At 35.4% G+C, this 26,797-nt stretch overlaps 1 protein-coding gene across 2 annotated transcripts in view; it reads left to right on the top strand.

Moving 5' to 3' along the window:
- Glcci1 (glucocorticoid induced 1) overlaps nucleotides 1-24,874 on the top strand; it is a 71,992-nt gene extending 47,118 nt beyond the window's left edge. For both annotated transcript variants that reach the window (XM_057764660.1, XM_057764657.1), the window contains exons 5-8: nucleotides 2,302-2,454; nucleotides 6,099-6,309; nucleotides 20,634-20,754; nucleotides 22,020-24,874. In XM_057764660.1, coding sequence (XP_057620643.1) covers nucleotides 2,302-2,454; nucleotides 6,099-6,309; nucleotides 20,634-20,754; nucleotides 22,020-22,368 — 834 coding nt within the window. In that variant the 3' untranslated portion in view covers nucleotides 22,369-24,874. The remainder of the gene's footprint in view (nucleotides 1-2,301; nucleotides 2,455-6,098; nucleotides 6,310-20,633; nucleotides 20,755-22,019) is intronic.
- The last annotated feature ends 1,923 nt before the right edge of the window (nucleotides 24,875-26,797 follow it).

Genomic DNA, 26,797 nt, shown 5'->3' with positions numbered 1-26,797 from the left:
GAAGCCCCAAAGAATATTTTTTTAGTAATGGAAGACTCTAAATGTGACTATACCGGTAGTTGGATTAGCCAAACTCAACTAATTGCGTGTTTAAAATGAGTGATATGTTGTACCTTGATCATTCCTGATCAGTATTACACAGCAAACTGGTATGTTCTAGACATCCAAAGTGGGAGTTGTGTGTGCTTTCCTTTTTCTTCTTAATCTTGTAAAATTAATATATTTGCTAGCTTTTTTTTTCAAGCACTGTCAGTATTATCTGATTATTTCAATTAAGTTCTTAAAAAAAAGACTAAGATGATTAAACTTGCTTTTAATTTTTTGGTGTCTGGTTATTCATAGAAATTACTTACTTTTGTAATATAAACATTTGTCAATGAAGTATGAAGTCTAGTTTAGAATGCTTTAAAGTACTCTTAATAACAAAAATATCTAAATAGAATAAATTAAAAATTGACAAATTTTGATAACTTACACTTGCTGATATACATATATACTCACAACAATATTCTAATTATGCTTATGATTAGAATTTTGCATGATAAAGAGATAACTGAAGTTTAGTGAGATAATTAAAGTATGAACATAAAAACTCAATAGTCTTATAGTGTGTTAATGTAAAAAATATAAAATCCCACTAATTTGAATTAAAAGAAATTTAATTATACATGCAAGTTATACATGTTTATTGAGGCTATAAAATGAAAAGTAGAGAAAATTGATTGTTTTAACCCATAGTTGATGAGAAGATAGTTTTAAAATAACAATTTATTCTAAATTAGTACATAAATTATGTCTGAGTTCCAGTTGATGCTTTAAATAAATTTTTTTTTATTTAATGAATTGTTTTCAAGGAATATACTGTAATATATCCATTCTCAGAAAGAAAATTTGAATACTTTTTTTATTATTTAAGGAGTTTTGTTCAAAGGTCATATAAACACACTCGTCATGCAGAAAAAATTTGAAAAGGCTTTTTCTATAAGATACCAAAATTGCGGGGCTGGCGATATGGCTCAGTGGTTAAGAGCACTGATTGCTCTTCTAGAGGACACAGGTTCAATTCCCAGCACCCATATGGCAGCTTACAACTGTCTGTAACTCCAGGATCCAGCACCCTCACACAGATATACATACAGGCTAAAACACCAATAAAATAATTTTAAAAAATGCCAAAATTGCTATAAAATTGCATTAAAACAAACTTTGTATAAGGATTACTAGATAATTTGAATCAAATAGAGAATTCATGAAGAAATGTGAGGTCAGCTGAATTAATATAGAGGCAATACTAAAACTGTCTTATACTATACATAGAAATAAATCATGATAGGTATAATATTTTATAAAACCATAAAACAACTAAACACTTGATAATATAATAATATGGAAAATTATGATAGAGCTAAAGATTCAGTGTGTCTACTCATTTGTTAATAAAATACGAGGCACATTAGTGGGCAACAGTGGAAGCATGGGAAATATTAACATGCTGACTGCCACAAATCATGTTTAAACTCTAGTTACTATTAATGAGATCATTTATTATTATTATTATTTGACACCTTGGTCCTTTTCCCTCCTTATTTCCTTCCTATTGTATTCCTTAAGCTGAAAAATGTTCATTGACAGCTTTTGACTTTCTATAATAGTTGTTAGAAGTGGCTAATTCTTGAAAACCCGTGCAGAGGACACTTGAAAACAATCTTAAAGCTGCTAAGTGAGTGCTGAATTTAACATGGTATTGTCTTTATATTGCTTATTAATCCAGTGATTGTATTAAGTAGCTGACAAAATGAAAACAAAGGTGCTAAAATGTAAATATCATGGTATCTCCACAGCACTACAGTGGAGTCCCATGATATCTTAAAGAATTTCAACACTACTTTCCAGTAAAACAAAAAGGAAAGATTAAAAAGTGCTGAAAATACTACTATCTGCCATTCCTTGACCAGTGTATACATTATATAGTAATACCTTTGCTTTGCACTTAAAAGGATTTCGAAGGAATTTCATTTTATATTATTTTACCTTCCTTTAGAAATTAAATTTCTGTATATGTATTTGAATTTTTGTTGTTTTTGAAATGTCAGAAATAACTGTTCGTTTTGTGTTTTAAGGCATTTTTGTTTGCTTCTTGTTTTTATGGTGGGGGCATGCAGAGGGCATGTCACATATGCTAAACAGAGGTCTGCCACTTAGCTACATCCCGAACTTTTCATTTTTAAAATGTATCATGTCCAATTCTTTATTTATTTGACAAAAAAATAATTTGACTCTATTCTATCTTCTGCCTCAAAGGCTATTGGATCAAGGTCAGTACCTATGCCTTTGTCAAACATATCTGTGCCAAAATCATCTGCTTCACGTGTGCCCTGCAATGTAGAAGGAATAAGTCCTGAACTGGAAAAGGTATTCATCAAAGAAAACAATGGAAAGGAAGAAGTGTCCAAGGTAAGATTACATGGGATATTTAAATACTTCTTTCTTTAATGTTACAGAATTTCTTTTTTTTTTTTTTGGTTTTTCGAGACAGGGTTTCTCTGTGGCTTTGGAGCCTGTCCTGGAACTAGCTCTTGTAGACCAGGCTGGTCTCGAACTCACAGAGATCCACCTGCCTCTGCCTCCCGAGTGCTGGGATTAAAGGCGTGCGCCACCATCGCCCGGCTGTTACAGAATTTCTTAAAAGCACTTGTGGGCTGGGTAACAGCTTTATGGAGATAAAATATAGACCATAGGGTTCTCTCCTATCCCTTTAATATATTTGGCTATAGGCCGCCATTGATCTACTTTCTGGGTCTATGGATATTTCTGTTCCAGACTTTATAAATAAATAGCATCATATAATATATGGCATTTGGTAACTGACTTTTTTACTTAGCATGTCTAAAATTATCTATGTTGCAGTGCATAACAGTACTTTCTTTTTCTTGACAGATAGTAATTACTTTCATGCATTTTGTTCAGTTAACAATGAGCTGGGCCCTCCCCATCAATCATTAATTAAGAAAATGCCTTACTGGGACTGGAGAAATGACTCAGTAGTTAAAAGCACTGGTTGTTCTTCCAGATTACCCAGGTTCAATTCCGAGTACCCACATGGAAGCTCAGTCCCAGGGGATCTGACACCCTCATACAGACATGAATGCAGGGAAAAACACTAATGCACATGAAATAAAATTAACACAAACAAAATACCATTAAATTTTTAGACATTTTGTATTTTGAATATTTTCTGCATTTATTTTATTTTATTTTTTTTATTCTTTTTTAATTAAAATTTCCACCTTCTCCCCATTTCCCATTTCCCTCCCCTCCTCCCAAATATTGCCCCCTCCCCCCAGTCCCCTCCCCCTATCCCCACCCCTCTTCTCCTACCCCCACTCCATTCCCCCTCCCTCTCGATACTGAAGAGCAGTCCAAATTCTCTGCCCTGCGGGAAGACGAAGGTCTTCTATCTATGTCCAGGAAGGTGAGCGTCTAAACAGGCTAAGCTCCCACAAAGCCAGTTCATGTATTAGGATCGAAACCTAGTGCCATTGTCCTTGGCTTCTCGGTCTCCTCCCCCAATATCTCTCATTACCCATCTGACTTCTTATCATTTATCTATCTACCACTAAGTACAATAGTGCTGCCAATAGGTTCTTCGTATGGGGCAATCTACTAATGGCCTACCCCTCAAAGAAAACTGAGTGACCCTTCCTTGTCTAAGACTGGGATATCAGTAGCCCTTTTCCTATCCATACTGGAATCTTTAACTCTAGAGTTGTGGGGATCTTATACAGTTAGCCGCAGCTGTGAGGTCATGGGTGTAGAGACCAGCCTTTCACAACACTCCTTCCTAATCCTTCAGCTCTTACATTCTCTGTCACCTTTTCTACACTGTTTGCTGATCCTTCAGGGAGAGGAGCTTATTCTCAGCATTTTGAACAGTTTTGAGTCTTTACATTAACCTCTACCCTCTGCAGTACAAAGCTTCTCTGATCAAGGTTGAAAGCATCAGAACTCTATGGACATAAGCATAAATATTTAGAAGGGAGTTGGACAATATGAGCATTTAGCAAAACAGCATCATAGGATCTGTGGCTTCCCTAAACATGAATTTTGAACATGTTTACAGTACCAGCTATGATTAACCAAAAAACTTAAGCATGTAAGAATGTATGAAGATGCCGAATGAAACCCTGTTAGTTCATAAACTAGAGTATACTTTTTTCTAAAGTAGTTGAACAGAGGTGTCCTAAATGAGTGAACAGTGTTGTTCAGAGAAAACATGGGTTGTTAAATGGAAATCTTAGTTCCAGGCACAGATCACTCCCTGTGAATTATTGGTCACGGATGCCTAGAGACACTCAAGACATAGGCTATTACTCTTGTTCTTGGTTGTTCATCATTAACTATATAGTAAGACCTTGTTACTAAAGGTACCACACACTTCAGTTGCAGAACATAGAAATAAGTTTTGAACTGGCCAGGAATTTCTCTCCCTGCTTGCTAGCTTACATAGTATTGGAAAGTGCTATGCGGCTCCTCAGGGAGCAAAGACATCATTGGCCTTACCCAGTAGTGGACCTTGAATGCTTCAGTAATGTATTGACAGGTAAGATGTACCTGCTGGTACTATAGTAGAAAGACTGCTTATAGGAGTAAAGATTTGTTCTGTTGATTGAAAATTGTACATTTACAATTAATTTTATATCAGTTTATTAAAATTAAACCAAAATGCCTATATCTAAAAGAAAAAATTGGCACATTAGCTATTATTGGTATCAGTATTATAACCCTTCCTGTTTCCCTTATTTTTTGTAAATATGTAGATTTGTAAAATTTGTTTTGCTTTTGTAATTCTACCTTCAAAAAAGGATAAATAAATATATGCTATCTAGTTGTAGATTAAAAAATAGAAATAAAGAAGAATTTTATTTACTAAGTAGCACATAAATAAAATGTAACTCACATTTTGTTCCAAAGTAGTATATCATTTTATTGTTGCCCAGCACTGCAATTTTTTTTTTAAAAATACCATTTTCTTTGTCAGAGCTTGGCCTAATGAAATCTTTCTTTTACTTCAATTCTTAATTGGAAACTTCTTTTAGTAATGAAGGAGCTGGAGACTTAGTTGGATATTTTCTTTATAATAATCATTATCAAGTTGTAAAGTTGGTGTCTGTTCCAGCAGCATCACATAAAGTTTGTTTCAATCAGCATTATAAAATCTACTGATATTTAACCTTACCTAATTTTTCTACCTCTATTTCTCCTCTAACACTGTCTCTGAATCTTTAAAATAGCAAGACTCAGAGCACACCAGTGAAAATTCATCATACTGGTTCATTTTACTAGCATTGTGATCCTTCCTGTACAATAACAACAGTTGAAATTATTTATGAAAAGCTGTAGCTTACAGAGATTTACTTGTTGACTGCAGACAAGTAAGCACAATGGGGTGAGAGCTAAGAAGACTCAACAGGCTCTGGCACTGTCACCATCAACTTTAAACTATAGGTTCTTTCTTTATGGAAGCAAAATAATTGGACTGATGAGCTTTAATGAGGTCCACAGTTCAAAGCATGTGATTGTGATTGTAGTTTCCTGTTTACCACTTTTGCCACATCTGAGCAGTATATTAGGTCTATGCAAGATTATAAATCATCATACTTTGTGTATGCTATGTTAACAGAATTGTTGAGATTTATTATTCTCCATTGAATACGAGTGCAGTTTTATTAGAAATTTAAGTGATTTCAAAGGAAATAGAAATTCTTGAGCTCTAATTAGTAAATAAATTGAAATTTTATACTCACATATGATGTTTCATTTTTACCTTATTAGCAAGTGAAAATTGTCTCTTCAAATGTTCAGTTTATTCTCAATGTGTATGTGCCATTCATGGTGCTAAGTATTTGGAGTTTTGATGTTAAACTTACACTGGTCTTAAAGAATATCATGGGAACTGCCTGAGAGGATATACAGGAACCCTGTACATGCCCAGAAATTAAGATACAAAATGGTGTATGTATTCACTGAGACTATGACATCTGAAGACATGCCCCATTCTTTCTGATATCACCCACGTGCTTACTGGTGTTCCCTTGCAGCCTTTGGATATACCAGATGGTCGAAGAGCTCCACTCCCTGCTCACTACCGGAGCAGTAGTACTCGCAGCATAGATACTCAGACTCCTTCTGTCCAAGAGCGCAGCAGTAGCTGTAGCAGCCACTCCCCTTGTGTGTCTCCATTTTGTCCTCCGGAATCCCAGGATGGAAGCCCTTGTTCAACAGAAGATTTGCTCTATGATCGTGATAAAGGTGAGAATGACGTCATCCATTTATATGGAAGGCTTGCTATTGCTCATTATAGTTTGTGTCTTAGACCATTCCACCACTTTTCCCCTTTGTTGAATGGTGAGATTGTAAATGATGAGTTATTACAGGTTTGTTCATTGGTTTCACCTTCCTCCTTTGTAACTTTCAAACATCTTCCATAAATGTGTCAGATAAGCACAAAGCCTGGTTCTAACGGCTAATAATAAAAGCTATAAAGTGGAGTGTATACAACTAAATGCCAGTACTTTCCTTCATTTTGTTCAAAGCTGATGATAGTTATGGTACAGTTTATATTCCTTATGTCTAAAGCTAGTTCTTATAATTAGTGATTTTGGAGGAATATTCTCTAACAGTGTCTTGGTAGAGTGTGTGTGGTATGAAGGTGCATTTATGCATGATGCATATGTGAAGACTATAAGACATGTTTTATAGAAGATAACAGAAGAGATGCCTTCTTCTGTTTGTTGTTTTCCTTTGCTTTAAGATATGTTTTTTGAACTAACAGCATGTCTTTTGGATGAGAATGTCTGGTCAATGAGCTCTCAGGATCTGTTTGCCTCTCTCCCCACCAATACTGGGGCTTATAGGAACTTGCAGTCCTGCTCAGTTAAAGTGTGGGTGCTGGAGATTTGAGCTTGGGTTCCCGGGCTTAAACAGCATCTGTCCAGACTCTGTATTTTTTTATGTGAAACAGGATTTCTCATGGGCCTGGAGTTACCATTAAAGTTAGATTAGATGGCCAGGGAGCCCCTACCATCTGCCGCTGTCATTGCTTTCCAGCCACAGGTTGCAGATGCACACCACCATGCCCAGTATTTACATGGTTTCTCATGCTGATGCAGCAAGCACCTTCCCCAATGAGTTCTCTCTCTAGTTAATAATAATTATATTATTATAATATATAATAATATAACATATAATAATAATTATTATCATTATTTTTTTTTTTTAAGATAGGATTGCTCACTAAACCTGGAACTCACAAAGTCAGCTGGGCTGACTGGTCATTGAGCACCAAGGATTTACCTGTCTTTACCTCTCTAGTCCTGGAGTTACAGATATGCATGCCAGCTTTTTTTTTTTCTTTTCCATATGAAGTTGAGTACTGTTCTTTCGAGGACTGTGAAGAATTTTTCTGTAATTTTGATGGGCGTTGCATTGAATCTGTAGATTGCTTTTGGTAAGATTGACATTTTTACTATGTTAATTCTAACTACCCAAGAGCATGGGAGATCTTTCCACTTTCTGGTGTCAATTTCTTTCTTAAAAGATTTAAAGGTCTTGTCATAAAAGTCTTCCACTTGTTTGGTTAGAGTTGCTCTGAGGTATTTTATGCTATTTGTGTCTATTGTGAAGAGTGATGTTTCTATGATTTCTTTCTCAGCCCATTTATCATCTGTGTACAGGAGGGCTACTGATTTTCTTTTTAGTTAATCTTGGATCCTGCTACATTACTGAAAGTGTTTATGAGTTGTAGAAGTTCCGTGGTAGAATTTTGGGGGTCGCTTATGTAAGTTATCATATCATCAGCAAATAGTGAGAGTTTGACTTCTTCTTTTCCTATTTGTATCCCGCTGATCTCCTTTTGGCGTCTTATTGTTCTAGCTAGTACCTCAAGAACTATATTGAATAGTAATGGGGAGAGTGGACAACCTTGTCTTGTTTCTGATTTCAGTGGGATCACTGGGAGTTTCTCTCCATTTAGTTTGATGTTGGCTGTTAATTTGCTGTATATTGCCTTTATGATGTTTAGGTATGTTCCTTGTATCCCTGCTCTCTCCAAGACCTTTATCCTGAAGGGATGTTGTATTTTGTTGAAAGCTTTTTCGGCATCTAATGAGATGATCATGTGGCTTTTATTTTTCAGTTTGTTTATATGGTGGATTACATTGACAGATTTTTATCTGTTGAACCATCCCTGCATCTCTGGAATGAAGCTGACTAGATCATGGTGGATGATGGTTCTGATGTGTTCTTGGATTCAATTTGCCAGTATTTTATTTAGTATTTTTGCCTCAATCCTCATGAGTGAAAGTGGTCTGTAATTCTCTTTCTTAGTCTGTGGTTTAGGTAACAGGGTAATTGCAGCCTCATAAAAAGAGTTTGGCAGTCATCTTTCTGTTTCTATTGTGTGGAACAATTTGAGAAGTATTGGTTTTAGTTTTTCTTTGAAAATCTTGTAGAATTCTGAGCTGAAAACATCTGGTTCTGGGCTTTTTTTGGTGGGAGACTTTTGATGACTGTTTCTATTGTGTCAGCAGTTATCGGTCTGTTTAATTTGCTTATCTGGTCTTGATTTAATTTTGGCAATTCGTATTTATCCAGAAAGTTGTCCATTTCCTTTAAGTTTTCCAATTTTGTAGAGTGCAGGTTTTCAAAATATAACCTGATGATTCTCTGACTTTCCTCTGTGTCTGTTGTTATGTCCCCTTTTCATTTCTGATTTTGTTAATTTGGATATTCTCTCTGCCTTTTGTTTAGTTTGAATAAAGGTTTGTCTGTTTTGTTGATTTTTTTTCAAAGAATCAACTCTTTGTCTCATTGATTCTTTGTATTGTTTTCTTTGTTTCTATTTTGTTGATTTCAGCTCTCAATTTGATTATTTCCTGCAGTCTAGTTCTCTTAGGTGAGTTTGCTTCTTTTCTAAAGATTTCAAATGTTCTGTTAATTCAGTAGTGTGGGATTTTTCTAGCTTCCTTATGAAGGGATTCAGCACTATGAACTTCCTCTTAACACTGCTTTCATTGTGTCCTATAAATTTGGGTACGTCGTGTGGTCATTTTCATTAAATTTTAGGTAGTCTTTAATTTCTTCCTTTATTTCTTTTTTCACCCATTGTTGATTCAGGTGAGCACTGTTTAATTTCCATGTGTTTGTGGGCTTTCTGTAATTAGTATTGCTATTGAATTGTAGTTTTAAGCCATGGTGATCTGATAAGATACATTGGGTTATTCCAATTTTTTTATATCTGTTGAGATTTGTTTTGTTACCGAGTATGTGATCAATTTTTGAGAAGGTTTCATAAGGTTCTGAGAAGAAGGTATATTCTTTTATGTTTGTATGGAATATAAATGTCTGTTAAGTCCATTTGAGTCATAATATCTTTAGTTTTCTTATGTCTTTGTTTATTTTTTGTCTGACTGACTGTGAGAGTGGAATGATAAAGTCTCCCACTATTAGTGTGTGAGGTTAAATGTATGTTTTAAGCTTTATAAGTGTTTATTTTACATATGAGGGTGCCCTTGTATTTGGGGCATTGATGTTCAGTATTGAGATTTCCTCTTGATGGATTTTTCCTTTGACTAATATGAAATGTTCTTCTTTGTCTCTTTTGATTGATTTTAGTTTGAAGTCTATTTTGTTAGATATTAGGATAGCTACACCAGCTTGTTTCTTAGGTCCATTTGACTGGAAATTTTTTTCTCAACCCTTCACTCTAAGGCTATGTCTGTCTGTGAGGTTGAGGCATGTTTCTTATATGCAGCAGAAGGATGGATTGTTTTCATATCCAATCTGTTAGACTGTCTCTTTTTATAGGTGAGTTGAGTCCATTTATATTAAGGGATATTAATGACCAGTAATTGCTCTGTCCTGTTAATTTAGTTTTCGTTGTTGGTGATGTTGATTTCTGTGTTTTTCCCTTCTTTTGGATTTGCTGCTGTGAGATCATCAATTGCCTGAGTTTTTTTTTGATTTAACCAACTTCCTTATGTTGGAGTTTTCTTTCTAGTGTTTTGTGTAGGGCTGGGTTTGTGACTAGGTATTGGTTAAATCTAGTTTTGTCATGGGGAATCTTGTTTAGTCCTTCTATGGTGATTGAAAGTTTTGCTGGGTATAGTAGTCTGGGCTGGCAGCCATGGTCTACTAATGACTGCATAATGCTTGACCATGACCTCCTGGCTTTCATTGTCTCCAATGAGAAGTCAGGTGTAATTCTGATAGGTCTGCCTTTATATGTTACTTGTCCTTTTTTCTCTGTAGTTCTTAATATTCTTTCTTTATTCTATATGTTTATTGTTTTGATTATTATGTGGTGAGGGGACTTTTTTTTTTTTAATCCAGTCTATTTGGTGTTCTTTAAGCTTCTTGTATCTTCATAGGCATATCTGTCTTTAGGTTGGGGAAAGTTTATTTTTTCTACGATTTTGTTAAATATATTTTCTGTGCTTTTGAGTTGAACTTCTTTTATATCTATTATTCTTAGGTTTGGTCTTTTCATGGTGTCCCATATTTCCTGGATATTTTGCATTAAACTTTTGTTAGATTTAATGTTTTCTTTGACTGATGAGTCTATTTCCTCTATTGTATCTTCAGTACTTGAGATTCTCTCTTCCATCTCTTGTATTCTCCTGTTTATGCTTGCATTTGTGGTTCCTGATGGTTTTCTCATAATTTCTGTTTCTATAATTCCCTCCACCTGAGTTTATTGTCTCTAAGTTTTCAAGTCTTGAATAGTTTCTTTTGTATGTTTGGTTGCTTTTTCTTGGTTTTCTTTAAGGGATTTGCTGATGTCGTCCAGTTTTTTTGTTTGTCTTTTCTTCCATTTCTTTGAGGGAATTTTTCATTTCCTCTTTAAGAGTCTCAAACATTATTCTGAAGTTATTTTTTAGGTCATTTTCTTCTGCTTAATCTATATTTGGTTGTTCAAGTCTTGCTGTTGTAGGGTCTCTAGATTTTACTGGGGTTGTATTGTTCTTTGTGGTGTTGCATGTGTTCTTACCTTGTCTACTCATCGTTTCCTCTAATTGGTGTAGTTGGGGCTGTCTGTGACTCTGGTGATTAATCTTCCAGGTGCCAGTGAGTCCAAGGCTCAGATGGTTGTTCCTTCTGGTATAGTCAGTACCATGGTTCTGGTTACCCCACTGGTCACTCCTTGTTCCTAGAGGCCACTCAGTGCTCCCAGGTTTGCTCAGCTCCCATAGAGTTTGCTGTCTTAGGCCTGCTCTGGTCTAGGTTGTCAGCTCAGACCTGTTTCTATAAATGTCTTTGGTCTGGATGTGCTCCTGAGTAGGTTCCTGGCTTGGGATTGGTCCTAAAGAAAGTTCTCTGGCTCTGATCTTCTCTCTCAGAGGTCCCAGACTCACAGCTGGATCCTCAGAAATTTCTGGTTTCTGCCTACTCCCTCAGAGGTCCCAGACTCATATCCAGACCTGCATATGTCCTGGCTCAGGTCTGTTCTCTTGAAAGTCCCAGATTCACGCCTGAAACCACATTGGTCTCTGGCTCTGGCCCACTCGCCCAGCAGTTGCTTCCCTGTACCTGCTCCAGAAGAGTTCTCTGTCTCAGGCCCACTTCAGCCTAGGTTGCTGGCTCAGTCCTGCTCCTGTGGAGTTCACTGCCTCTGGCCTACTCTTGCCAATATTTAGCATTTTAAACAATGTTTAGAATATTTAAAGGAAAAAAGAAAGTGGTTTATCAGTTGTGGAACTTGTACATTGAATTATTCCCACTATAGAAGAGTCTTTGACCTGTGACTTCACTGTCAAAATACAGAGTTTTGAAGTGGTTTGTATTTTTTAATATTAATTTTGCCTGATAATTAATGTTTTTATTCTGCACTGTGTATGGTTGTTTTTATTTCCAGTAAAGACAAAAGTAGAAGCTAAATAATTCTTGCTAGTTTTATCAGTTATGAAAGCAGAAAAATAAGTACTGTAATTTTCTAATCACCTAGAATCTTTTGTGTACCTACGTACTTTGTAGTTCAAAGATTTTTTTTTCTTTTTTTTTTTTTTTTTTTTTTTTTTTTTTGGTAAAATAGCTCAGATCATTCCTAGGAGACTTAAGAGAAATGATGCAGGAAGTGAAATAATCAGATGCAGTGAATATATATGTTCTACTGAAAGGTGCGCTGGTGGGCTGATTATTTTTAGCGTTCATCTGTTATGTATTTACCCATTTTCTGACTTTCCTAATGTTATCTCTCCCTCTTTATATCTGCTCCCCATGAATCATTTATCATTTTCAACTAAAGAATTTGTTACAGATAGCACATTTTTTCTTTGACTCTATCAGTTGCAATGCCAGAACAAAAACCACTCTGTTGAAAAAGCGACAGTTGTTTGAGAACTTATTTCAGGTGGAGGTTTTCATATGAGTTTGTTTGCTTCTTTTTTGTTTGTTTGTTTGTTTGGGTTGAGTTATGTTATTTTGTTAGGGATTTTTCCAGTAACCTAAAGACTGAAAGCAGCCTGGCCACATGTGTAGAGTTACAAGGCTAGCTAATCTAATAGAGAAATAATTCCTAAGCCTCAAATTCAGAGTACAAACTCTCATCTTGATCTCTTATATTAACATTATCAAAATATAGCCAAAGAATTGGCCCAAGTCCTTCTACATCATCATGTCCAAGTTGCAAGGGAAAAAAAATATAGTACAGATGGCAGCGTCAAAATATTAGCTTTTTAGCAGCTCTGCCAATGTTCCTTGATGGTAGCCAGACTAGTGCTGGGCAAACCATAAAACCTAGACTTAAGTCTGCTGTTTGTCATGAATCTTTGGCACAAGTTACTTAGGCAGTTTTTAGAAAGTTCTGCAATTTTGCAAGATATTGTAGAAACGGTGATTGTTATAATTATGAAATAAATGGAACCATTTTGTTGAGGCCAGCTACTAAGAGTTATATTCCAAGAGTCCATAAGTTGATTACTTGTGGTTGAAGCTATATTTTCTTGAAAGAAATACACTATGTGGATAGAGTTTCCTAAGCTAGGGTATATAAGCCCATTTAACTCACACTGTAATTTGACTCAAATATTAATATTACTAAACTGTGAGTTCTAAGTGTAAGCAATCCTTCTTCTCCAGAAAACAAATAAAAGATGTTAGCTTGTCTCTTTAGTGTCTAGAGCTGATACTAAGAAGTCTGTTAAAATAACCTGTTTGGACACTTTCTTATTCATATTTCTTATTTAACCATATTTGTATTTTTCTCTAGGGTTCTACTTTTTCACTTTTTGTCTTTCACGCCTTTGCCTTAGCTCTCTTCCTTCTCACATAGCCTAATCTGCTCAAATTTATGACTTTTGTGGTTGATAGTATGAATACAAATGTTGAATATGTGTTTTAACCATCTTACCTTTAAATTTATTGAACAAATATATAAAAAGTTTTTTGTTTGTTTGTTTGAACTTCTTAGTGGTAAAACTAGAGTTTAAAACACTTTCTACAAAGGACTTTATTTTACATGTTAAAACTGCCTTGTTGTTTTAGAACTTCTTAATGGTAAATACATAGATTGAAAATACTATTCCAACATAGAATTTATATAACAAGTCAAAACTGCCCTATTGTAGAATTATGTCACTAAGATCTTTGCCCCAGTCTTCTTTTTCAAGATCACATGAAACATTGCACACATTAACAATGTCTGGAAACATTTAATAAGAACCTGAAATTGCCATATTCTTATCTTTATACAGTGTTTACAATCATACCAATAGCAGATAATGTAACAGCTATAAGTAGTTATCTTGCTCATAGTTCAAAACTACTTAGTAAGTATTGCTCAATTGTATCTGTTATAGTTCAGTCTAGAATATAAGCAAATGAAAGTTTTGAACATTCCTACATAAGTATTTTATTTCGTCTTGTTACCTGTTTACTAACATGTAAGTTTAAGCACCAATGGGTAACCTAGTCTTGTTCATTGTGTTGTCCTTACCAAATTCAGTCATACCTGCCAAGTATGGTTTTAACTAATAGGGATTTTCTAAAATCTTCTTATACTAACTTTCTTTATAATATGTCCATATTAAAAACGTAGTATCTTTATTACTATATTGAAAATACTGGTGTCATTTTCTTTGAGTTATTAAGTTGTATGTTGTGCTTCTTTAAGTGTTCATAGGGTGTGATACTGTTTTATTTTTATTATTTATTTATTTATTTGGTTTTTTGAGACAGGGTTTCTCTGTAGCTTTGAAGTCTCTCCTGGAACTAGCTCTTGTAGACCAGGCTGACCTCAAACTTACAGAGATCCACCTGCCTGTGCGCCAGCACCTTTAAAAGTGTGGTACTTTTAAAGGAGAAAAAAAAAGTAGACAAACTTAGTCATAGGCACTTTGGTGAAGGGATTGGGAAGCCATAAAATCCACATTTCTTAACGAAATTAAAGGTAATAGCTTTTCTAAGACATGTGTCATCTTTCCCTTATATTAAATACTCTGTTGATATTTGGTAAATTTTAATCACGACTGAAGAAAAAAATTATAGGTTATTAATAGGGGTAGAGAAAAAAATGAATCTGTCAGGTATTTCCATATCATCTTTTGTCATCCTCTGAGAAAGATGGGCTCCTACAGGTTGCTGTTTATTCCATCTCCTAGCAGAAGGCCGACCCAACAACGGTTGCCTGAGCTGTAATCCTTTCATTAGAGAAGCAGAGTGTTAGGAAGGAACTTGATCATTTTGTCACCTCCTCATATGTCTAATGAAAACACAGACTTTGAGTAGATCAAGATTTAGTTGAAGCAGAAAGCTTAGGTAATGAACTCTAACTTTGGGGTAACCAATTGGAACCTTGCCTTGCCTTGTACTAATTATGGGCCCATGGACAAGTTACTCAACCTCTAGGTATCTCAGTTTCCTCATAAGATTGTTATGATTAAATGTGGTTAGGTGATTATACTTTTGTTATTTACTATATGCCATATTCCTATGATTACGTGGGCTTGTTATTACAGGCTACCTAATTTGAGACGAATAGAAATTGGTAACTTTCCTAACTTCTTAATGGTCTAGATGCCAATAATGATCTTTTAGAGAGATTTCACACTGTATCTTACGGTCTTTGCAGAAAGAATGGGCTTCTTGTAACATCCATCTCTGCAAGGGCCAGGTGTGTAGAGAACTGTAAGAAATTGGATATGTGTGAATGACCAAGAGGAGAAAATAAGAACTGAGAGATAGAAAACCTAGATATTACAAGAAGTCTTAATGATATTCCCAAGAGCATTTAAGGGCCAAGAAGAATCTTGTGGGCATGTCACATAGAGGACATGACCAGCTTAATTTTGAAGAACCATAGCTCAGATGGAGGTACTATAGTCTAGAAGGCCAAGCAAGTACGCGCTTTGTCTAACCCTTCACTGTTTTCAGCTGTTTTGAATCTGTATCCTAAAATGTTATTATTTATTCCAGAAATAAGTCAACAAAGTTTACTTGTTTTAATGATAGGAAGTAACTGAAAAAACTTTCCAGTACATTTCTTCTTGTATGTTCACAGATAGTTTTGGTGGCTGATTGTGTACTTTAGACAAAGGGATATAAGGAGATGAGTAAGATAGGCAAGTTTCAGTGTGGGGATGTGGGAAATGATTGCCAACGTTAGAAAAGTTCTGAATGGTGCAGAGGAAGGGTTGTAAGGTCAGCCTAATGTGAAGGTAATGTTTCCATGTGGGTTTCTGCCTAATGATGTTTGTGTCATTTCGTCTAGTGAGAATTTTTTAAAAAGAGAATTGGAGTTTTTTGTCTAAGGTTTCATCAAGATATTAACAGTATATTGCTTTATCTTCTGTTTCACACAAAGTAAATGGTGAAATGAACATTTAAAGTTGTATTGACATTTTTAGTATAAGTTCGAGCATCCTTCATATACACATACATAGTTTAAAATATGAACATTTGAGTTTTTTGCAAACTGATTCTCCTGAATTTTTTTTAAATCATTCTAAAACCTGAGGCTGTAAAAATAAAGGTTATATTGCAAAAATTTCCCAAAATTCTTAAATTAATTTTCAAGATACAAAATATTTTCTAATCTATGATTTATGCTTAGTTTCACTATTAAGATTTAAACTAATAAAAGTATGCTTTTAGCCCATAGATTGATTTGGAGACTGTATTCTACCATAGGATTTGTGTTCATCTTCAACTACTATTTTCGAGTGGCATGTCAGGAACTGAATCTTGTTAGATTATGTTGTAGTAAAGGAAGTCCACTTATTGTGAGCACACAAAACAAGAGTCCTCTGTAGTTGAATCTAGAAATGCATCTCCTTTTGGGGTATACCCAAAGAATAAGTGATTAGCGTTTTAAGTACCTACATATGACAAGCATTCACAGTGGTTCTTAGATCTTTTATTCAAAACACAATCAGACCTGAAGTAAAGTTCAAAAATATAAGTAGCAAAAGGTAGTGAAGTCATATTTTTCTCCTTTTGTGAAATAATCATACACACACACACACACATATAAATACACACATGAGTAATTTATATATTCATCCCAACTAAAGTGTATGTGCTATTGAAATTTAATGGTTATCTCAAAGGGACTGTTGTAAGCTCTCCTTCCCAGTTTAGTTTTTGAGTTACAAGAAGGTGCGGACCCTTTGATACGATTGATTATATTACCCATTTCTTAAGGCTAATTGCCAAAAATGGTACATAATTGTATGGTTTCCCTAATCTCCTTTGTCCATCATCCATACTCTAGTTGCTAACTTAATTTCCTGAGCAAAATAATAATTTTAACACCAAATTAGTAATTCTGTATAGATCCATTTTATTTTAGTCAGTCATATGTCTAACATAACTCACTAGGCTAACTTTTATGCCATTTTATTATATTCTTAATATATCATTGAATATAGTGTTCAACATACTATATTCATTTTCCCAGTGAACTACTTACTTGGGAAAGAATAAGAATTATATTCGTATTTTTGATTAGTTGCTGCTAGATACATCCTCAAAATAATTTCTTTTTCAGAGTAATCTGAAGAATCTCAATGGTTTAGGCATTAGTTTTAATTTCAAGATGTTATATTAGATCTCCCAGTCAAGTCTTTGCTATCATTAGCTGCCAAAGTTGACACTAGAGAGTTGCATTCCTGGAGAATCTGTTATTCCAAAGATTACCAGGATAGTGGAGATGACTCAGTCTATAAAGCACTTGCCATGCAAACGTGCACGCCTAAGTTTGATCCCAGAACCCATAAAGAACAGGCAAAACAAAACAAAAGGAAACCCTAGCACAGTCATGTATGTTTGTCATCTTAGCAATGGGGAGGTAGAGACAGGTTGGTAGGACCTTGAACATCACTGGCCAGCTCATCTACTCTGGCTCCACACACAACTTCAGGTTTTCCTCTGGCGTCCTTGGACACATGCGCTCAGGTGCACTTGGAAATACACACACATAAATTCATACCAAAGATAACCTTGCTTTCTTGCAAGAAATAGGGTGTTATCTTTATGTAACTAAATAGCATTAGTGTGGGTCAATCTACTTAAAACATTCACTGCATCCTTTTCTGCCTGAGAGAGAATGAAGAGTGAAATAGTTTCAAATGGTTTACTTGCGTAAAATTTGCAGGTTAGGAATTTGTTACTGCCAGTGTTCTTGAGAGCTTTCTGTGTTTTAGTTATGCCTTAGTCCTTTTACATTATATTTTAAAATAGCTGTGCTTCAATAGTTATTCCTGTTTTATGGATCAAAAGCCAGGGATGAACCAATACTATGGGGGTTATGTTAAGTAGGCACAGGTAGAAGTCAGGTATTTTGATTGCAGACTAGAATTCTTAACTCTCTTAACACTCATTTCTCAGATTTGCCTTTATTTCAGATACGCTTGGAAGCATTTTCAAAGGGGAGAATAAAAAAAAAGCCAGGCTCCTTTGAGAGATGAGATGTGAACTTTGGAATTTAAAAATGCTTCTACTGGGTCTATTGTAAACTAGGGTTAAGAATCACCACTTTGACTAGGAATATTCTCAGTGGTAGAACACTTATCTAGCATGTGTGTGATACCACATTCAACTCCTGGCACCTCACAAAACAAAGCACTATAATTTATTATTGTTTGCTTAAAACTTAATTTATTTGATTACCTAATAGTGACAAAATATATGTACAATCTTAAGGCTACAGTAGAATCCATAACAAAGAATATACATACCTGTATTTATCCCACCCTCCAAAACCAAGCAAACAAAAAACAAAAAAAAAGAATTTATGTACCTATTTACATATATGACTTAACAATCATTAATGCAAATTACATCTATTCTGGGTCATAGAGTGGTATATAAAATATTAAATGTCATTTCTGAAAGATAATAATAATTAGTTATAAACACATGGTTTAATGAATATTTTTTCTATATATAATTCTAAATTATAATAATTTGAAACTTTTCCAAGTCTTAATTTACTTGAAAATATTTGGGAAGTTACTTGAATTTGATATTAGTATAGTGTGTGCATAAATAGGATCTATCACAATAAGATAAGCAATCAAATTCTATGATAACTTGATAGAAATTGCCCAGGTTTCCCAAATATTTGTTTGTAGTACTTTTACACTGTCTTTTCAGATTACTAAATATCTCTTATAGCCAGATGGTTTTTATTGAAAAAGCAAAAGGATTTAAATCATTGAACACATTTGTGTTTGTTTTTAGCATTAATCCTCCCTCCAAAAAAGAATAAGGATGTTTAAGTGGATAAGTTAAAACAAAAGCCCACTTACTACCTCTGAAATTAAAGGAAAAATAAAACCTTAAAGACAAATAATTATTTTAAATTGCAACAGAAAGAAAATGTATCCATTTTCAAGTTATCTAGTTCATGACTAGTTTCAACTTTTTTTTTGAAATTATAGTAAGTGCTTACAAAGAGAAATTGTGTAATAGGCTGGAGTGTGTAATTGTGGCCAACATGGCATTTCTTCCATGATAATAGGCTGGACCATTGATTGCTATGTAGTCACACCCCAACTAATGGCATGATATCAAAGTCATTGCTTTAGTAGATGCCACTTACTGGTGGGCTGTGCTATGCCGATGAGTAAACCTCCATGGGGCATTTCATGCCATCCATGTTCACCCACTTGTATTCTTGACCTCATGTGTTATTTGAATAGTGAAGTGAGATTGAAGTTGAGAGGGTAGTCTACAGGCTTATTCACACCAGCTTAGTAGTTGACCAGTATTAATAGATGAACTTTACTCCCAGACAGCACTAAGACTCAGGCTTCTGAGTCCATTACATCAACCTAGCAGGAGGTCATTTTTACCCTCTCTTCTTCTGTGTCTAAGTAAGAAACAGGTAAATGTTGAGTCTAAGAAAATCATTAAGTCTGAATAGTTAACAAAAAAAACTAAATGTCATTCTATGATTTGATTCCTTCTAAGAAGTTATTCTATGCATATTCTGTAAGAATATGTTTAATAGTAATAAACTATGTGCTTTTGTAGTTTTTTTAGAAATGTGTAATCTTGTTGTTTCAAAGTAATTGCCAACCAGGGAGACAGCCACTTTCAAATGTAAATATAGATCTACATTCCTAAGACTGACTTTTGAAACATTCACAAAATAAAATGTTAGTGTGCATATTTCTAAGCATGTGCTATGTACCTTGTTACTCTGTTTCTGAGTGCTGGACAGTTTTCTATATCATAAACTAAAGCAAGTCATGTAATTTATTGTTAATTCCATTTTTCAAAATATGTGGAAATGATACATACCACTTGATTGTGTACTTAGTATTTAACAGTGAACATTGGCTTTCATTAAGTCAGAAATTAGGTAAATAGAATCATTATATTAAACAGGTTTGTGACTGAATTTACAACTTGGCATCTTACAAAGATAATGACACATCTTAGTGGACTTGGATTTCCAAACACTTTTGCCAGATAGGAAAAGGAGAAGTTGTACATAGGTTTTATAGCTTTTCATGAATAGACCATTTTGTTTTGGGTTAAAAAAATGAGGAAAACATGTTTGGTAGAAATATTTTTGGATTTTTCATGTCGTTAGTGGCTAAAATGCAAGCTTTACTGAAACAGAGCTTTTAAAGACTTTAAAGGCAAAATTATGGGCAAATCATCTTTTTAAACATAGATGGAAGACAGGTTACAAACTTGTTTTGCCCTACAAGCTTATTATTCCTGGTGTTTTAAATGTATCATTTGTTACAAACTTTTGTGATAAAAATATTTATTCACATATAAAAAAATTTAATTGGTTGGACAATGAGATATCATATAGAGAATCACCTCCATTGTTATAAATCCTATAATTTTTCTTATGACTAATGCATATTACTGCATTCATGTACAATACTTTTTTCAGATTACAGCTATGATTTTCTCGAAGTTTTCAGGGCTAAAATGTCATCCTTTTATATTCTGTGGTATGGCAGGTTACCGTTACATTTAAGTTTGTTTTTTTTTTTTAATGCACTACACAAAGCTGTTAGAAATACCCTTGCAGTGACATAAGGGCTGTTGAGAAATCAAGTTTAATTTAAAAGCTCTTTCAACTCCTAGTTAATATAACTGCTTTAAATTTACAGACAGTGGGAGTAGCTCACCGTTACCCAAGTATGCTTCATCTCCCAAACCAAACAACAGCTACATGTTCAAACGGGAGCCCCCAGAGGGATGTGAGCGAGTGAAGGTCTTTGAGGAAATGGCGTAAGTAATGTCTTTTCTGTCAGCTGGGATCTGAAGCTTTTTATTGAGATGTTGATTACAGATGAATCAACTACTGTGTCCAGCTGATGTTTGTTTCAAAAGCAAATTAAGAAAAGAGAATTGAATAGACAGAAGATCCTACGATGAGGATTGGAGGATTGCTAGGCGCGTATAAGCTAGTAAGAAAAGCTTAGGAATTCACCCTTGCTGCCGAAATGCCTTCCTTCTCTCTTCTCTCTCTGCTGCTCTTTCGCTCCCCTTTCTTCCTTCCTCCCAACTCCATTTCTCTTTCCTTCTCCTCTCTTTCTCTTTCCATTCTCACTATACTGTTTTTCTCTCTTCTTTCATTTTCTTTTTTGAAAAGTAATTTTTAATCTTTAAAATTAAAGAAATTTTCTGTAAAAAACTGTTGGTTTAGCTGGATGACAGAAACACATTTAGGAGAAAAGTTATTGTCCATGCACCAGCATCTTACAGATGGTCTCCGATTCTTCAAATCGAAGGGACAGTGGTTTTCTTTATAGATTTATCTAGCCTGTTTACTCTTGAATTATGTTTTCTGTCCCTTTTTATTTTAAATTTTCAATATGAAGAAGTCAGAAATTAGAAAAAGAAAGAGGTTCATGTTGAAAATTTGGGGCTTCTAGAAATACTCAGAAGATGACTGTGTAGCTCTTGGTGTATGTCCCAGTAGGTACCAATGCAGTCTGCTCTTCTTGCAGCCTAGAAGGGAACAGAGGCTACACAGGAGTTAGTTGTTGGCTTAGTTTAGAGAATGGTGGGGGGATGGGGCTGGGGACATGGACTTTCTTCTTTTGGTTGAGAGACAACAGAAAACTTTTTTTTCCATGTGTATATCTGAAGATATATCTGAAGATCCAGAAAAAGTTGAATAAGTTTTTATTACCAAATAAATGATAAATAGTATCCTTTTTATACTTCTTAACAGGAAAGTTTATCATAAATATGAATAATATTCAGGAACCGTGTATAATTTCTTTCATCCTCCACAGTGATTGGAAACAACTAAAGATCTCTAAAAATTTGCTTGGCCCTTTTGAAAGTTGTTTTTTTCTTTAAATGTCATTTCAATGCCCTATACGTGGCTAGTCTCCCAGCTGACCTGTGCTATGGAAGATGTTTCCCTTCTGTGTGCATATAACCCATCCCTGTCATTCACATTCTAGCTGTTAGAGAACTTCAATTTATCCACAAAGTAATTAACTTTATAGTGATCCCAAACTAATTTTGTTTTATGGTTTTAGGTCTCGTCAGCCTATCTCGGCCCCTCTATTTTCATGTCCTGACAAAAACAAGGTTAATTTCATCCCAACCGGATCAGCTTTCTGTCCTGTAAAACTTCTAGGCCCTCTTCTACCTGCCTCAGACCTGATGCTCAAGAACTCTCCTAACTCTGGCCAGAGCTCAGCTTTGGCGACACTAACCGTAGAGCAGCTCTCTTCCCGGGTTTCCTTCGCGTCTCTTTCTGATGACACCAGCACAGTAGACTCCCTGGAGCCCTCTGTTCAGCAGCCATCTCAGCAGCAGCAGCAGCTCCTACAAGATCTGCAGGCAGAAGAACACATCTCCACTCAGAACTACGTGATGATCTAAAGCAGGGGGAGCTGGCCTCCACCCGTGTTCCATGGTGTGGGAATGAGATCTCAGACATCTATCTGCATGGAGTGACAAACTTTCTGAACACCACCAACAGCAAAATACTTAGCATCATAAAATAGCTCTTAACACTGATCTTGGCAGGGACCCACTCCTCCTATTCAGCAGTTTTTGTGGAAAGCAGTAATGCTTGCAAAATGTGTGTGTCATTCAGCATTTAAGTGGAGACTATGCATTTCATAGTATGTCTGACAGATTAGTACTGTGTTCTGTGTTTTGTTCCAAAATTTCAGTATGAATAAGCTCTATTTCAAAAAGTTGCCTGTCTAAGTAGAAAATGTCTTGCTGTGTTTTGTCCTATGGAAAATACTGTACTTCAGGATTATGTTTACAATTGATCCAGGTGTTTGTTTCTAACTTCTATAATACATACAATGCAAAAAAAAATGGCCACAACAGTTGCACAGTGCCCACCCTATGGCCTAGCTTCAGGTACTTCAGTTGAAGTTTAAACTCAGGTAACTTGGAATGTATATCACATTGGGATATTAAATATTTCACAGCTGCAAAGCTAAAGAGGGAACATCACTCTTGCCTTTCCTTATTTTATGCATTTCCCTTTCTTCATTCCATTCCACATTAGAAAAAGAAGTGCATTCAGCCCTAGGTGATGGTAATCCTGGACATGGGGAACATGAGGAGAACCAGCAAATCTGTGGTGTATGACATCGTTTTTTTTTGTTGTTGTTGTTGTTGTGTAGTTACCAATAGAACAACTGTTGCATTCACTGTTTAAACGTGTAAATGTGGCCTTTTTTTAAAAAAAAAAAAGTTAAGGTGTTGCTCAGTTAATGACTGTTACAATGTTGCAAATAAAGCTTCAGTAGTAGACTGTATATAAACATTCCATATTGTGTGATGAAATTTAAATAAAAGAATGGCTGGGTTTGATTTCAAAGCAAGTGAAGTTTTGCAGGTATAAATAATGACGGATTTTTGTTTATATTGGCCATCAAGATCATAATTGCTACTATTTTTATCTAAAGACATATTTATGTTTAGCTTCACTTTAGGAAATTCTAATTTGCTGGTTAAAAAGTGAGACATTTTGGTTACTGTTTTCCTCAAGCATTTGGGAAATGAGTTTCATTCATGTAGAGAGTATGAGTGTGTTCAGAACCAATGCAGCATAAGCAAGCAGACTTCTTGTTGACTTACAAGAGCAATAGCTTAAAGCTGTCTCGTTTAATCCTCAGATAACACTATCATGAATAATTTTGTTAAGACTTAGAATGTGTGGAGTAGAACATAACCCCAAGCGAATAGCCTTGAACTTGCAGACTTAGAAGTTGTCCAGGAAGTGTGAAGAGAGCCCTAGAGATCCCTGACTGGTTAGTTGGAGAGGCTGACTTTGAGACACTGTTGGTCTGTACACAGAGCTTATACGAAAGTAAAGGAAGCGTTTGTATTTGTATTCCTTTGCTTTCAGTGAGCTAGAGCCTAGAGTTCTCTCATCTCCACCTAAAATGTATGGCACAGTTTGTTGTTGTTTGTTTTGTTTTTAGAATTTGGGAACAAGTTGCCTACTGTTAAAGGGATGTTCCAGTTTCCTTAGATCATTCCTGAGGTTTTCTTTGATTCTTCTAAGGAGTTTGGAGAAGGATGAGCTGATAAAGCGACACCATTTTAATTTTTACGAAATGCTGTGTGTGTATGCGTGTGTTGTGTGTGTTGTGTTGTCAACCCAATTCTCTCCTTTCCACCAAAGTTTGCAGTAATCTTCTCTCCTGAAGGTGCATTCTGGCTCCTTTAGTCAGTGTTATATTATAGGAGACTGTCATGGAGAAGGACTCAGTTTACCTTTGCCATTTTCACAGGGGAACCTTTTAAAACAATCTTTTCAGCAGCAGACACCTTTAACCCTAATAATCTCAGGCCTTGATGAAAATACTATATTTTGTAGATTATGGTTAAAGGGAGAAAATTACTAGTTCAGTAAGATAAATATGAGCTCCATTTAACTTCTGATATCTGGTTCAGCATTACATGATGTTTTGACCGTATACTCTGCTTTTGTCTAAAGATGCAATAGTATCATTATCAATTTCAGAAAGATGGACGGAATATGCTTTTTGGTGATGAAATCTATGTACGATATTTATAGTGATGTGCTTTTATTTTTCTCATGAGAAACTAAATATTGTGTTGTACATTTGTTTTTAGCATATATTAAAGTTTTGAACCAAATGTGTTAAAGCTTATGCTTTGCCATGTAAATTTCCCAGAAGTTGTTGAGCTCAAATGTATCCTACATCCAGCTGTAGAAACTTGTCGGAAACTGTTTAAATTTTGTATATAGTTGTTTAATTTTAGCCACTGCGCTGAACAGTATTCAAGTTATATAATATGGCTTTACACAAGAAATGTGTGGCTTCTGTTTTGTATTTTTTTCAGTATAGAAGTTCCTGTGTCTTATTTAAATAAAGTTATTAGTAAAACTGGACTAATTTACGTATTTTTTAAAAAGACTGTTGGCACATTCTTCAGTGAAGGTGAATTCTGCCCTGGATAATGGCAGCATTGGTGCTCAATGAGTTTCTGTATATCTAGAGCTGTGAGGCTTCTAACTGGATCAGATTTCTCCTGCTTGGTTTCTTCTTGACATTTAGTTTGTACATTTTCCATCCAAGGTAACAAGTTGGATGTCTTAGAGTCCTGATCCTTGTGCCGCTTCCAGCTGTGAGCATCCAATAGAGAAAACACTGTTCAGTTTATTCCTATGCCCGGCAGTTTATAGGGAATGAGTTTAAATTCAATGAAATCACCTTGAAGGAAGTCGTATAGATCCTATAAAACCATAATAGTAGTTTCTTTTTCTCTTACTAGGTTCAGAATAAAAAGGAGAAACCTCTGCAGGACAAAAAGGAAACGTGTTTACTAAGGAATATACGATTATTCAAATAGCCAAGCGCTTTGGTGCTTTGTGAAGAACAATTTTTCCAGAGGATTGTTCCTCTCTCTCTCTCTCTCTCTCTCTCTCTCTCTCTCTCTCTCTCTCTCTCTCTCTCTCTCTCTCTCTCTCTCTCTCTTTCGTTCTTTTCTTGTCCTAGAACTAGCTCTTACAGACCAGGCCTCAAACTCATAGAGACCCACCTGCCTCTCAAGTGCTGGGATTAAAGGCATGTGCAATCACCACCTGGCCGGATTGTTCATTTCTAAAACATGATAGAATTAGATAAAATGTGACATTTAAATTGTGACATTTAAATTGAGCATGGTTGCTTTATCGACATTTTTGTTTAAGAAAAGCAAAATATAAAAGTTTTTTGGAGTGAGATTTATCTATTAGCAGTCTACTAAGGATATATATTTCCATACAGGAAATTATTCTAAGAGTTTTTAAACTGAATGTGAAGGAAAGTGACATTTTCATCTTCATGCTTAACCATATAATAAGCCTAATATAAATAATCATAAAAAACCAAACTTTAGACACAAGGGAGAGAAATTGAGCGCAGGAATGTAGGTATTCCAACCATATCGACCTAAAACAGCTGTAGTTTTGAGTTCGGTGGTTAGTCCCCCTGTCACCTCCCACCCCACACTGAAAGGTGCCACCTAGTTTGAAGTTAATTTTCTATGTATTTCCCTGCTCTGTGGGTGGCTTCACCTGTCTCCTATCTCTAATACTCAGAACTCTTGTATCCATTCACCCATACACTTCACTATTGGTTCGTTGGACATGTGAGCATGCAGCCTCATTTGGAAAAAGAATTCCTTAGTTTATACCTTCATTCAAAAGGTATAATGATGGTCTGACTTCCCAACCCTGTGCCTGTTCTCAGACTTCTAGCTAATTTCAGCCTCAGTGACTAAATACAATAAAAAATACCATCTTGCCTCTGTGTCCAGTCAGCTGGTCTCCTTTCTCCTTTATGCTCTTATTTCCCTACTTCTCAAGACAAGGGAAATTTCCACTTTTGCATACCCTGATATTTTGTCTGTATAAATCTCGGATTTGACTTCTTTTTCTCAACCCCAAGTTTGAAGGTGAAGATGTAATGACAGGAGACTGACAGCCATGCCATCTAGGTGCATTTCTTTGGAGTAAGATTCCGCTAAGGACTGAGCAAAGCAGTGAGTATGCCAGACCTTCCAGTGAAGTCAGTGGATACAGGCCAGGCGGTAGCAAACTACTACTGCCCGTGGGCCAGAGCCAGTCTTCAGCCTCTTTGTACAAACAGAAATATGCTGATGCAGTTATACTCATTTGTATATTGTCTATGGTTTCCCTGCAGTCCAGGGTAAGGTGAAGTAGTTGCAGCAGGAAGAATAAGCCCTGACAGGGACTCGGATATTGATTTGGTAATTTACAAAAACAAAATTGATGACCTGTAAGCGAACAAGCAGCCTGGGAAGTGAATAG

The sequence above is a fragment of the Chionomys nivalis genome, chromosome 1 (assembly GCF_950005125.1).
Source record: "Chionomys nivalis chromosome 1, mChiNiv1.1, whole genome shotgun sequence".
Lineage (NCBI taxonomy): Eukaryota > Metazoa > Chordata > Mammalia > Rodentia > Cricetidae > Chionomys > Chionomys nivalis.
Note: the sequence above shows the minus strand (reverse complement) of the source record. Positions and strands in the feature narration are given on the sequence as shown.